General features: G+C 32.0%; 2 protein-coding genes and 1 long non-coding RNA gene across 4 annotated transcripts; all 3 read left to right on the top strand.

Annotated features, from left to right (window-relative positions):
• The first annotated feature begins 1 nt into the window (after window position 1).
• On the top strand, window positions 2-3,143 carry LOC107945618 (glutathione S-transferase zeta class). Its single transcript, XM_016879687.2, has 10 exons — window positions 2-160; window positions 250-337; window positions 459-515; window positions 619-704; window positions 1,614-1,685; window positions 2,124-2,177; window positions 2,286-2,361; window positions 2,498-2,559; window positions 2,642-2,701; window positions 2,823-3,143. The coding sequence occupies exons 1-10, from the start codon at window positions 41-43 to the stop codon at window positions 2,919-2,921; spliced, it is 774 nt and encodes a 257-aa protein (XP_016735176.1). The 5' UTR covers window positions 2-40; the 3' UTR covers window positions 2,922-3,143.
• A 1,548-nt stretch (window positions 3,144-4,691) lies between these two features.
• Window positions 4,692-7,115, top strand: LOC107945617 (probable protein S-acyltransferase 14). Of its 2 annotated transcripts, XM_016879684.2 has the most exons (7): window positions 4,692-5,200; window positions 5,540-5,759; window positions 5,836-5,927; window positions 6,096-6,219; window positions 6,310-6,395; window positions 6,637-6,702; window positions 6,848-7,115. In XM_016879684.2, the coding sequence occupies exons 1-7, from the start codon at window positions 4,991-4,993 to the stop codon at window positions 6,971-6,973; spliced, it is 924 nt and encodes a 307-aa protein (XP_016735173.2). In that variant the 5' UTR covers window positions 4,692-4,990; the 3' UTR covers window positions 6,974-7,115. The 2 variants fall into 2 exon arrangements, with proteins under 2 accessions (XP_016735173.2, XP_016735174.2); XM_016879685.2 differs by lacking the exon at window positions 6,637-6,702 and having other exon boundaries at window positions 4,698-5,200.
• Window positions 7,116-8,622: 1,507 nt separating this feature from the next.
• Window positions 8,623-10,949, top strand: LOC107945616 (uncharacterized). The gene is made up of 2 exons (XR_001696643.2): window positions 8,623-8,905; window positions 10,363-10,949. It is a non-coding gene; the product is annotated as an uncharacterized lncRNA (long non-coding RNA).
• Window positions 10,950-13,281: the final 2,332 nt, after the last annotated feature.

The raw sequence follows: 13,281 nt of genomic DNA, 5'->3' as shown, positions 1-13,281 counted from the left end.
TATTCTCTCTATTATAAAAGTCAGACAAGCTTTTACTTACATGTCGTTAACTGATTGCTTTGCTGGTCACATTATTGCAAAAATCCTTATCAAATACCAACAACTACCCACCACTCGGTCTGAAGCTTTTGAGCTTTCAACCTTTCCAACAATGGCAGCGGTCTGATTATAACACCATACTGTTTCTTTTTTTGTTCAATTTAATCCCAAATTCCACTCATTATTTTTATTTTATTTTGTTGTTAACAGATAATTGGTGAGTCTCCAAAGCTTGCTCTGTATTCATACTGGCAAAGCTCATGTTCATGGCGAGTTCGCTTCGCTTTAAACCTCAAAGGTTTTAACTTTAATCATCAGCTTATTCCCTCTTATATCTAATTTGGGTTTCTTCTCGAATTCATTAATTCAGTAGGTTTCCAGTAATTTTGGTACTGATTTTTTAATTGGGTTTTTGTTAGGGATTTCGTATGAGTACAAAGCTGTTAATCTTTCAAAAGGAGAGCAGTTTACACCAGGTGAGCTATACATACATACATATATATATATGGTAGAATGAAAACTGGAAACATACTAAAAAGACCATTTTTTTTTCTTTTGTTGTTGCTGCTGTTGTTGCAGAGTTTGAGAAATTGAACCCTCTGCATTTTGTTCCTGTTCTTGTTGATGGTGATGTTGTCGTGTCTGATTCATATGCAATCTTGTTGGTTAGTGTTCTTAATTCCAATATTGATTTCACTCTAAGATTAGCAACCATTAGAAATTCTTTTAGGGGTTGGAATTTAATTATAACTTATGATTTTATCATTTAGGAAGGGATTCAATTTTCTTTTTCATTTTTAAGGAGGTAAAATGCAATTTACCCTATATAAACTTTTAATTTTTTTTTATTTATAAAAGGACTAAAAAGCGATTTTTCATTTCTAGGGCTGTCCTCTTGTATTAAAAAAAGAAAAGAAAAAGTAAATCACACTCAATTCACAAAATTATTAGTAAGTTTACATTTTAGTTATTTAACTTCAAAATGTTACAAAATAATCACTTGACTGTTTGAAAGTTTCCATTTTAGTCACCGAACTATTTGAAAGTTTTTATTTAAGTCATCGAATTATTCGAAAGTTTTTATTTAAGTTACTTGGCTATTAAGTTTTTTTTTTCAAAAAAACATTCGACTAGCGAGTTTTTTAAGTGACAATTTGACGATTAGTATAGTTGATTAGTACCCATCGATGAATAGAAAACATGCCTTAGATCCAAGTTGATCTTACAGTTAGTGTAGGAGATTGAAGAAGAAAGCTATTTAGATTTTGGTTTGCAAATTCGTGATGTTCGAAGTTGTTTCATGATAATGAACTGAACTGTAAAAGAAAAGGGGAAAGAATTTCGATTGGTGCAAACAGTACAAACACAGAATGCTATACAACAACAGTTTTAATAGTCTAGTGACTTAAAATTTTCAAATAATTAGTGATCATTTTTAACGTTTTGAAGTCAAGTGATCAAAACATAAACCTACTAATAATTTAGTGTATGAAATTTGTTGATATTGTCATTAGATGTGGTGCTTTGGCTTTCATTTCAGCTGGATTGTTTAATTTGGTACTTATTTTTGTTAGTATTTGGAAGAAAAATACCCTCAAAGAGCTCTCTTACCAGCTGATCCCCAGCTTAAAGCTCTGAATCTTCAGGTAAGTATCTTGGAATATGGCTTTACGCTCATGATCCGAACCCGTAAAACCCGAGTTTAAAGTAATTTAGCCTGATTTGATTATGAAATGTCAACAAGTAAAACTCATCAAAATCCTAAATTTGAAATTACCTAAGAATAAGTAACTCTAAATGACTTGGAATTAAAGTGATCAAATTTGAATATTACCCTCGACTCGACGAGGATTATACTCAGACCGTAAAACGGATATGAAAACATATGGTTATACCAAAAAAAAGAGAGTAACAAATCACAAAATAGACTTGCATTGAAAAGCCTGAACCTCAACCTGAATGGCATAAACCCAAAAATACCCGAAACTGAAACTGCCCCAAATCCCAAATAATCAGAAAATTTTAAAACTCGAATTGACGCACCTGCTCAATTGATAGTTCACTAACTAGTTTATCATCCACAGGTTGCCAGCATAGTCACCTCTAGCATACAGCCTCTTCATATGCTGTCAACCTTGGTATATTCTGTTTTTTATATATACACACACATATGAATTTATATATATATACACATTCATGTGTTCATGTTTTAATTCAATTTGATACCCTCTTTTCATGTTTCTTAGAAATATCTTGAGCAAAATGTTGGTCCACAAGAATCACTTTTGTTTGCTCAAACTAATGTGGAAAAAGGTTTCAATGGCAAGTGATTTCAGTTCATAATTAACTTTCATTCGTGTTTGTGTCGTCGTGTATATGTAAAAAGAGCCTCTAACCGATAATCGGAGTTTCGCGAAATACTTAACGCAACTTTTTGCTTGCTTTACTTGCATTGCAGCTCTCGAGAAGTTGCTGAAAGACATCAACGGCAAATATGCAACCGGAGACGAAGTATACATGGTACATTCGTCATTGTTGGAGTCTTTCCGATTTGATGTTAAACCCTCGATGAATTCTTACATGTTTAATTTGTCTGTCTCAGGCTGATGTATTTATGGCACCTCAGATAGCTGCGGCGATGCAACGGTTTAAAATCGACATGGTAAACGAGTCTTTGAACGCTTAAAACATCACTTTTATGCTCCATTAATTCTCGAAACTTGTATGTCGGATTAATTAGCACTCAAGAAACCGACTGTATGTGCTGGATTTTCCTTTTGCAGTCCAAGTACCCTAGATTGTGTCGGATATTCGAGTCGTTGAAGGCGTTACTGGAATTCTTAGATGCCTCGCCTGAAAGACAACCTGATGCTGTACATTAACTTGAGTGAGAAGTAACCAACAATAAGAGCTTGTTGCCTGTCCTGTATTTGTATTAATTTGTTTGGAGATTTTAGTGGTTATTATGTTGTTTGGTTTTTAAATCCTGTTTTGTTGTTTTTTATTTAAGTGATCAGAAACTCGTAATATGTATTATTTCGTGGCATTGTTGTTGTTGTAACAATGTTAAATCGAATGTCAAGCTTACCATTAGGCTTGGACTAGTATGTTTCGTTCGGCTTTTGGGCTTTTGACCATCCCTTTGGGTATAGTTCAAAATAGTATAAATTATACTTAAAGTCGTTAAACTATTAGTAAATTTTATGTTTTGGTTACTTAATTTCAAGAAATTACAAAAATGGTTATTAAATTATTCAAAAGTATTCATTTAAGTTACCGGGTTGTTAAAATCATTGTTGTATAATATTCTTTGTTCACACTGTTTTAACTAGAGGTGTTCATGGGCCGGGCCGGGCCCATAAAAAATTTGGCCCGAGTCCTAGGCCCGGGCCTGGCCCGAAATATGGGCCTAGAATTTTGTCCAGGCCCGGTCTGAGGAAAATTTCTAAGCCCAGGGCCCGGCCCATTTTTTAAATAAACACAAAAATAATTTTAGAAAATTAAAAAAAGTATTTTAAAAATATTTTAAAAATAAAAAAGTATTTTAAAATATTTTTAAAAATAAAAAATATATATTTATTATATTCGGGCCGGGCCCAGACCAAAAAAGTGGTGCCCGAGGCCCGACCTGTTTTCTAAACGGGCCTCATTTTTTTGCCCAAGCCCATATTTCAGGCCTATATTTTTACCCAAACCCTCCCATATTTCGGGCGGGCCGTCGGGCCGGGCGGCCAGAACACCTCTAGTTTTAACCAATCAAAAGCTCTACTTCCCATTCTCTTCTACAATATTTATTTATTTTTATGAAAGAACATCACGAATCCGTGAACCAAAATCCAAATAACTTTCTTCTTCGATCTGTGGCACTAATTATTATATCAACTTAGATCTAAGGTATGATCTCTTACTTGTTGATGAATACTGATTTACTATACTAATCATTAAATCATTGCTTGGAGCTCACTATTTGAATTTTTTTATTTAAATTTAACAACCTAATGACTTAAATAAAAACTTCAGAATAGTTTAGTAACTTAAATGAAAACTTTTAAATAGTCCAATGATCATTTTGTAATTTTTTTGAAGCCAAGTGACCAAAACATACTATTATTTTATAGACATTGGATGTAGTTTACCCATTTAAAAAATGGGTAAAAAGACTTCTCCAATCACTCTAAAATTTTAAAATTGAGCAAATTGATCCCTTTAAAAAACTCGGAGCAATTAAGGACAATTAATCGATTGTACACAATTTTGATTGATATAATAAAAAAATTAACCCTTTGATGTTTACATGTTTTGTCAATTTAGTATTGTTTCGAAAAAAATAACAAATTTAGCCTAAACATTTACACATTTATACAAATGTTGCAAGCTAAATTTATAAAATCATTACCAACTTGACAGAATGTGTAAATTATGAGAGCTAAATTTGTTATAATACCAATCAAATTTATGTATAGTTGGAAGAAAACATAAACACATTGATTAATTGTCCTTAATTGCTCACATTTGAAATTGATAGGATTAAATTGCTCCAATTTTTCTCATCGGGACCAAGTTGATCAATTGTAAAAATAAGAAGGACTAGAAGGATATATTTACCAGAAAATGCAAAGGAACTAAATATTGCTTTTATTACTCACTGACTCACTCTCTCTTTCTATCGTCTTCTGTATAGTATCATGGATTCCATACTTATCTGGAATCACAAATCCCATAAACTCTAGGTTAAACTAGATTTCTTATTTTAATACCAAAAATCTCAGAGCAAAATTTTAAAAATAATCCTGTTTTTTGTTCTTATTCCAGTATCATCCTTGTTCTCTAAGTAATTCAAAGACAACCTTAATTTTTCACTTGTTTTTCAAGCAGTTGTCAGAACCATAAAAAGAAACCCGGAAAAAGATCAATTTTGTCTCTTGTTTTGTAATTTTATTGTCTGGGTATTATGCATAGATCTGGAACAACTATGGCTTGGAACGTGTTCAAGTTTTGTACGGTCCTGAGAGGCCTTGGCTCGATCATGATCCTGTTGGTTTTAGGGGTCGTCGGTGTCACTTATTACGCCGTCGTTTTCACCAATTACGGACCTGCTTTGTTCGATGGTGGCCTTCACTCGTTCATTGCTGTTGTTGTATTGATCTTATTTCATTTCTTGGTAAATCCCTAAAATTAAATCCTTTTTTTTATGATGGGGTTTTGTGTTTGGTCTTAAATTTTATTCCCTTTTTGTGTTTAGATGTTATGATTCTGTAAAAATTTCATTTTTAATTGCTAAAAATATAAGCTTGGGTTAAATTTGAAGCACACGCTTCCTTTTGGACCCCTTTTTTAGATTTAGGGTTTCCAATTATAGATTCTAAATTAATAAATTGGGTTTTGGGGATTGTGATTAGTGTAATCGGGTCAAAACTTAAACCCTAAAAACTTAAACCCTAAACCTTCGAAGAATGTATGATTTGGGTCTAAATGTTGGAAATTTGATGTGATTCTGCAGTTGGTTATGCTGTTATGGAGTTACCTCACTGTCGTTTTGACTGATTCCGGTACTGTGCCGCCTAACTGGAAACCGGCTTCGGATGAGGAAAGAGGGGAGGTTGACCCATTGAATGAGTCGGAGTTTGACGGTTTGCAGCCGGACCTGTCAAGTCAAAGGATTCGATATTGTTGGAAGTGCAACCAGTTTAAACCACCTCGTTGCCATCATTGTTCTGTTTGTACGTTCGAGATTTATCGGTTCCATTTCTTTTTATATCTGCTTATGAAATCGTTGTTCATGATGATCGGTTTTAGGTGGGCGGTGTGTGCTAAAGATGGACCATCATTGTGTATGGGTTGTCAATTGTGTTGGTGCATTGAATTACAAGTATTTCCTTCTGTTCTTGGTATGCCTGCTTTATCTATATCAGTTTTGTCGTTACTATTTTCAAAATGCATAAATCGAGCTTGCCGAGTGTTTCTTTTCTGGCTTGTTGCTTGATTGTAACATAGGTTGAAGTAATGGTTCTGTTTGCTTGCTGTTCGTTTGACTTCGATTTTAAACCTCGATGCAGTTCTACACATTCCTCGAGACAAGTCTTGTGACGTTGGCCTTATTCTCTCATTTCTTAGCATTCTTTAGCGATGAAGAAATTCCCGGAACTACTGCCACCCTTGCTACAACTTTTCTGTCCTTCGGTACGGGTTGCTCGGCCAGTTTTCTTCTAACCTGTTCAACAATTTTTTCCTGACCATGTGCTAATGTATTACAATTTTCTCGTGTCACAGTTTTGAATCTGGCATTTGCATTGAGTGTCTTTGGGTTTTTGATCATGCACGTATCTTTGGTGTCCGCTAACACCACAACTATTGAGGTATTGTATTCATTTGAATTCTATTACCGTGTCATAATAGTGCGTACACGTGTGAAACTATTCATTTTCGGAAAAAACTCAAATGCTGTAACGCCAAGCACATCAACTGAATATCCTAACGAGAATTTTGGTCCATCTTTCGGCTGGATACGTGGTGTATTCTCCCTTTATAGGACTAAAATGCAATATAAATAGACTTAGCATTTACTGAAAAAAAGTTCTTTGGTCGTCTTTCGAACAGGCATATGAGAAGAAAACTACTCCGAAATGGCGTTATGACCTAGGCCGAAAGAAAAATTTTGAACAGGTTAACTTTTTTATCTTTGTTTGACGAGTCCTTATGGCTTCCGTAAGCTTTCCTGGAGTTTGCATTCTTTATAGCTGGTCTGTATGCTGTATTAACTGTCATCGATCTTCGTTTTTCTCAAGTTTTGGTGCTTGTATATATACAGGTGTTTGGAACAGACAAGCGATACTGGTTCATTCCAGCTTACTCGGACGAGGATTTACGACGAATTCCAGCACTTCAGGGTCTCGAATTCCCATCGAACCCTGATTTTGATTCCGAGGAGTTCTAAAAAGTCCACAACCGGGAAACTTGGATAAATTTTCTTGTAACATTGCTTCCTTGTTTTTGTACAGATATTCCGGCTCTAACTGTTCGTTTTCATGTGACATTTGTACATGCTGACTGAAAATATAGAAGAAAATGGTTTTGTATTTCAAATTTGCTTGAATTTTTTGTATTTGTATTAATATCATCGGTTTATTTTTTTTAATAATCATATTATATGTTCTGATTATATATGCTATTTTGATAAAGTCCTAGAATTACCTACAGTTACTCTTCAACTCATAAATAGGAAGATAACGTGCTTCAGCGTACTCAAATTTACGTCTTCCTGTATTGATAACAATGTCCATACCAATCGAATTAAGATTCAATCGGTAACATTAATAGCATTAATATATTATTGAGTATCATATTAGTTTAATCGTTAATTTGGGCATTAAATATGCCGGTTGTGTTAATTAGACCTTATATTAAGCCACCCAAGATATGACAATTACTCTAATAGAAGGGTAATAATTTCAAATCTTAATCAGAAGGTTTTCAAATTTGGAGATCACTTAAAAATTTGAGCCACGTCTAGTGAATTAATTCTTATATTGTGAGAAATAAGAAATTTCGGGTCGGGTTTGGATAAAGCGTTTTTATAGTTCAGCTTGAAGTTAAGTTAAATATTACAAATATATATTTTTAATATTTTATTAATTTTTGAACTATATAATGAGCTTTTCAGGTGGGCTGAAATTAAGCTTGGGTTTGAATTTTTTTGGAACCGAGCCAGTCCATGAATAGGTATAATAAGGAGCTCTATGCAAGAGTTTTGCCGCCAAGTTAAGAATTTTATGTTAGGGTCGCAATAAGGACCAAAGGCATGAATTTTGTATTAAAAAGTTTAGATAAAACTAATGGTGTAAATGATATGCTGGTGCTCACAAGTTACTTAAGTTCAATTTAAAAAAAAGTTGAACTTGATTTGGTAATTATCAAGTTGAGCTAGAGCTATCGGTCAAGTTGAATTCAGGTTTAGTAATACTTGATTTGAATGGCTTGCAAGCCTTGTCGAGTTTTTTTTTGTATTTTTATATTATTAAATCATTAATATATATTATTAACCTTAAACTTAATTATTGAGTCAAGCTTAAGCTCGAGTACAAAAATTGGTAAATGATCTTAATCGAGCTCGAATTCAAACTTAAAAATAGAAGTTTGATCGAATTCAATTCGAGTATCGAACTCCAAATTTTGACTTGATTACATCCCTATATAAAACTATAAATTTCTAAAAACTAAGAAAATAATTTAATCATTTTTTTAAAAGGTAAATTTATTAATTCATTCAATGAAAGGGAACCATACAATTTAGAGAGAAAATAATAACAAACACTCGTAGTAAATGGTGAATGACAAGTTTCATCAACACAACAAAGGCTTTAGCCTCAGCATCAATAGAACATTATGACACATTGACAATTGGCTTTGTCACAACTCAAGAATGACATATCTGGGTGATTGCAAGCACTTAATATGATAAGGAAATCAGTCTTGGATGATTCAAAGTGGCGAGCAAAAATTGATAAAAAAATCGAGCATTCACCAAATTAGAGAGGATGACAATAAAATCAACTATAAAATCACTTGTAAAACTAAGGCGCCGTTATCCTTTGCGTTTTAGAAGGACCTTTTCCCTTAAAAGGAATGAAGAACGGCCTCCATTTCCTCAAAAAATTCACCATTTAAACGTCATTTTCTCCAGACGAAGAAGCTAAAAATTTCACCATCTAAAAAGCTTGAAGTGCTTTTGGCTGATAATTGACCAAATTAACCTGTCTTCTCCCCCCCAAAAAAGCGTTCTTTCTTTTCTTGTGAAAGCTCTATACCCATTTTTTTTTCACATTTTCGCTGTGAAAGCTGTTTCCTGTTTTTTGTTCCTCTTCCGCAGGTGAGTTTGTTTTTCTTCTTCTTCTCTTTAATTATTAGTTACTTTCCAAAAGCACTCTTCCAACAGAGAAAAAAAAGAGGGAAAATTCTGGCTTTTGTGCCTCTTTTGCTTTACTGCTTTGTGCCTCTGCTGCTGCTTTGCTCTGTGCCTCTTTTGCTTTACCGCTTTGTAACTCTTCCAAACTATTTTAGTTGATAAAAATAGAAGAAATATAGACTAAATCAAAATTCGTATCCAAATTCCATATCGTTGCTGAATTTTCTGTATCTTTTGTATTTTAAAGTTTTGATGATGTTCTTTTTAATTGTTTCTAGGGTTTAGCTTTACGATAAGAAACATTACTAATTACTCGAATTCAAGCTCTCCAATCTATTGTTGATATTTCGATACTGAAAATTAATTATATAAATGATCATAAAATCACATTCAACGGTTGGATTTTGCAATGAATCTCTGAATATTTAACAATTATTGTTATTTTTGACTGAATGAAACATACTTTCTTTCTTATGCACGAAAATTTGTTGTATTTTTTGGATTTTTTTTAATTTTAGTAGGAAAAAAGTATGATTAATTCAGTTAAGTGATATTGCCATTAGACAGATAGCTCTTTGTAGTTGCTTATCTAAATGTGTTTGTTTGTGTCTATATATATGTGCAGTGGTTTTAAAATGGAGAATGTCATTCAAACCAGTAGAATTTTAATAGCTTTCTTTGGACTTAGGAAGTTATGCTTTGCGTTTCAAACATAATGAAAGATACCATGCCTGTGTTTCATTTTGGTTGAAGTTATCGTCGATTGTATGATTCTTACTTACCATCACTTATAGTGGGAAAGCAGTTTTTGATGTAGGGTAGATTTGTAGAAGCCTTCCTGCTTATAGAATACAGCTTTTTAAGGTTTACAGTAGGAACTTAGGGACAGGGATAGGAATCCAAAGAGGGTCGGATATCGGAGGAAGATTGCTAGAATTTTCTGAAGCATTGGAATGACAAGGAAATAAACTCATGGTTTTACCCTTGTGCTGTGAATCATCCCCTGAAGCATCATAGTTGTAGTTGAGAGAAAAAAGTAGGAATATGACAATGGAATTTCCATGACTTTATAGTAAACTCAAGACAACATAATCCCTAACTAATTGTCTAACTCTAAACTCAAAGATAGACTCAATAGACCACTCTTTTTTTGTTCTTGGAAGCAAATCCCAGACCTTCTGTGATGGGTATTTGACTTCAATTTGTTCCAGAGGAACATACCTTATCGTCTAGAGTTTATAGCTTGTGGAAAATAAGATTTGATGTTATAACCACTTTAGTTGTAGATAAGAATCCTTTCACTATATGTTATAAGCTTTGATGTTCTCTTTATGGCATGTGATTATTTATATGATTGTTATTTGGTAAATTACTGTTGTGGATAAACTTTATATTTAATATACTGGACATTGATATAATAGAATGAAGACCCAGGCTTGGAATATGAGCAATCAGCACTGCGACAAGCAATAGATTTAGGATTTACTTATTTCTTGGCACATGGAGATGTGAGGGCGAAAAAGAACTCCCTTTTCCTCAAGAAACTCGTCATAAACTACTTCTACGCGTTCCTGCGGAGAAACTGTCAAGTTGGTGCAGCAAATATGAGTGTACCTCGCATGAATATCTTGCAAGTGGGCATGACATACATGGTTTGATGAGAGTTGCCATCGATTCAGAGCTGCCATTTTCTTGTTGATTCAAAGTATTGTTTTTGAGCTCAATAAGTTTGAGAATTAAGCCATGCATATGAATCAAATATTTTGACATTCACAATTGGCCGCCAGTGGAAATTTTGCACTGAATCTGTTGTTTGTGCGTAGTATACTTTCATTTTTCCTTGGCTTCTTTGAGTTTAGCTTTTCAGGCAAGTCCATTGACAAACACTTTCTGTTCACAGACACTTTCTAGATTTACAACTCAAGTGCACATTATATTCAATTTGTAAATGCTATTGTAAAATTTTTAGTATTTATATTTGGTATATAAATATTATCCCTTTTTAAAACTTTAATCCAAATATATGTAATATTTTAATTTGTTAAGTTTATGTTTTCTATGTTATGTTAATATCTAATATGAGTTATATATTCAAATACATTTTAAAATAAAATAATACAAATGTGTTAAAAGCATTAATTAAAAATAAAAAATAATTTTTATAATAATACAATTGTGTCAATATCTAATTACAAATATTTAATTATTATATTTAAATATTTAAATATAGTTTATATATTCTAATTAAATTTAATAAATCATTAATATGAATTACTTAGAAATATTTAAAATTAATATTATATATTAAAATATTAACAATAAGTTATAATAAATTATTTTTTATATTTTTGCTAAAATATCATAATATTAACTAATTTGAATATTATTTAAATACATATTTGTTACTTTATAATATCATGTCTAAAATGGACATTTTATTCTTCAAAAGTACTTTTTGACAGCAATACCAAACACTCAAATTTTTCAAAAGCATTTCTGAGAAGTACTTTTCCACAACACTTTTCTAAAGCACTTTTCAAAAGCAATGAAGAACTGACCCTAAGATTACATGTATAAGCAAGACTAAAATGTGTGCTACAAGAGCAGATAAAAATTTTTAAAACTAAAGACTTATTAAACAAACAAAAAACATATAAAACTTAAGACAATATGGGTCTAAATCAACACATGAAATCATTTATTATTCTGAAATACTCTCAAAACAAAAACAAATTAAGAAGTTGACGAATAGTCACCCACTTTCCAAGAAAAACTACTGGTGATCAGTGGAGTTTTAGGAAACGACAGACACTGTCATTTGTCTATTACAACTTATGGAGATAACAAAAATACCCACAATATAGATGTACAAACTGAAAAGAGAGAAGACATGTGTAGTGAATAAAAATAAAAAAGAAAGAAAGAGTTAATGGGAGAGGAAAAAAGCAAGTGATACACAGCCCAAAAGCTGACACTACCGCTGCGTAAAAGAAAAGATAAGAAGCAAACGACTTGGAGAAAAAAAGAGTGTAATTTAATTATTTTGAATACTTGCCTTCTTATAACCGCACCACCAAATATTGGAGACCCCCTCCCCCATTTTTTTTTCTTTTCATTATTCTTTTGAAACTTTTTTGAAAATTTCAATTACACCCCATAGGATTTTTGAAAATTTCTATTAAATTCTTTTAAAATTTCTAGAAATTCTCATTACAGCCTCATAATTTCAAAAAAATTCAATTAAATCCCCAATTTTTTTTAAAAAAATTCTCATTAAATCCCAACAAACAAATCATGCAGATCAAAGGAAACTGTTTACAGAACTGACAAGACAAATAAAACACAGAGAAAGAAACAAGTAAAATAACCTTTCAAGAATCCCCCCCAAAAAAGAAAAAAATTTGCAAATGAGGCCATAAAACAATACAAACATCATGGGTAGGCTGTGATTGTCAATGCATTTGCCTGAGAAAAACAAACAATATAATCTTACTTAGATTCCAGTGTTGGCTGTTGGGGATTATTATTATTAAAAAATATCAACTTGATTGGTTTTGCACATCAAAATTTCCATTTTTGAAATTAATTTTCCATTATTAATAATATTATTCATTCTCTTGGCCGGTGAAGCTAATTTATTTATGTGGGAATATTTAAGCTCAATGATAATGGTAATAATATCTACTGCAAACTTGGAGGTTTGTTTTTTAAAATTGAAAATTTTTATTGATCTTTAAAACGTTTTAATTAAGTCTTGAAAGAATCTATCAGTTTCTTTCAACAACTTAATCATCAGTTTAAGCATTAAATGTTAATTAGGATACGATGTGGAGCATTCTTAAAGTATGTGGATTAAATTGTAAACATGTATTAAATATGAAATTAGAAATCTTATATTAAGGGGATTGAGAGAATTAAAATTCTTTTTTGGGTAGGTAGAGGAGCAAAGCTAAAGAATCGTGAGTTAAAATGATCTAAATTGAATAAATAATTTTTATAAGGGCCAAAAAAATACATTTTTTTTCATTTGATCGAAGCTAAAAAAGATTAAAATTGAACTTTTAAGATTTAAGAGGGACTAAAAAGAGAATTATATAATTTAACCAAGGAGAGACAAGGCTCCTACTCTTAGCTTTGCCATTGGCGTGTGTATCTACCGTATGGACAGTTTGGATCTAACATGTTAAATAAGCATACGGTGTCTATAATCTAACATCTTAACCATTCAAATATATAGAAAATTTGTAATTTTGGCCTTTCATAAAAATTAATTCTATAATCTAAGCTCTTTTAGAATAAAATTTTTAGCTTCACCACTTCAAAGTTTTAGAATTTTATTT

The sequence above is a fragment of the Gossypium hirsutum genome, chromosome D12 (genome assembly GCF_007990345.1).
Source record: "Gossypium hirsutum isolate 1008001.06 chromosome D12, Gossypium_hirsutum_v2.1, whole genome shotgun sequence".
Lineage (NCBI taxonomy): Eukaryota > Viridiplantae > Streptophyta > Magnoliopsida > Malvales > Malvaceae > Gossypium > Gossypium hirsutum.
This window is presented reverse-complemented; position numbering and strand designations above follow the sequence as displayed.

What these genes read in the sequence shown, in the direction of transcription:
- LOC107945617 (XM_016879684.2), top strand. Translation starts at nt 4,991, where the DNA reads ATGCATAGATCTGGAACAACTATGGCTTGGAACGTGTTCAAGTTTTGT. An exon ending in TTGCCATCATTGTTCTGTTT is followed by an intron (nt 5,760 to 5,835) that starts GTACGTTCGAGA and finishes GATCGGTTTTAG; the next exon opens with GTGGGCGGTGTGTGCTAAAG. An exon ending in TACAACTTTTCTGTCCTTCG is followed by an intron (nt 6,220 to 6,309) that starts GTACGGGTTGCT and finishes CTCGTGTCACAG; the next exon opens with TTTTGAATCTGGCATTTGCA.
- LOC107945618 (XM_016879687.2), top strand. Translation starts at nt 41, where the DNA reads ATGTCGTTAACTGATTGCTTTGCTGGTCACATTATTGCAAAAATCCTT. An exon ending in CCTTTCCAACAATGGCAGCG is followed by an intron (nt 161 to 249) that starts GTCTGATTATAA and finishes TGTTGTTAACAG; the next exon opens with ATAATTGGTGAGTCTCCAAA. An exon ending in TGTGGAAAAAGGTTTCAATG is followed by an intron (nt 2,362 to 2,497) that starts GCAAGTGATTTC and finishes CTTGCATTGCAG; the next exon opens with CTCTCGAGAAGTTGCTGAAA.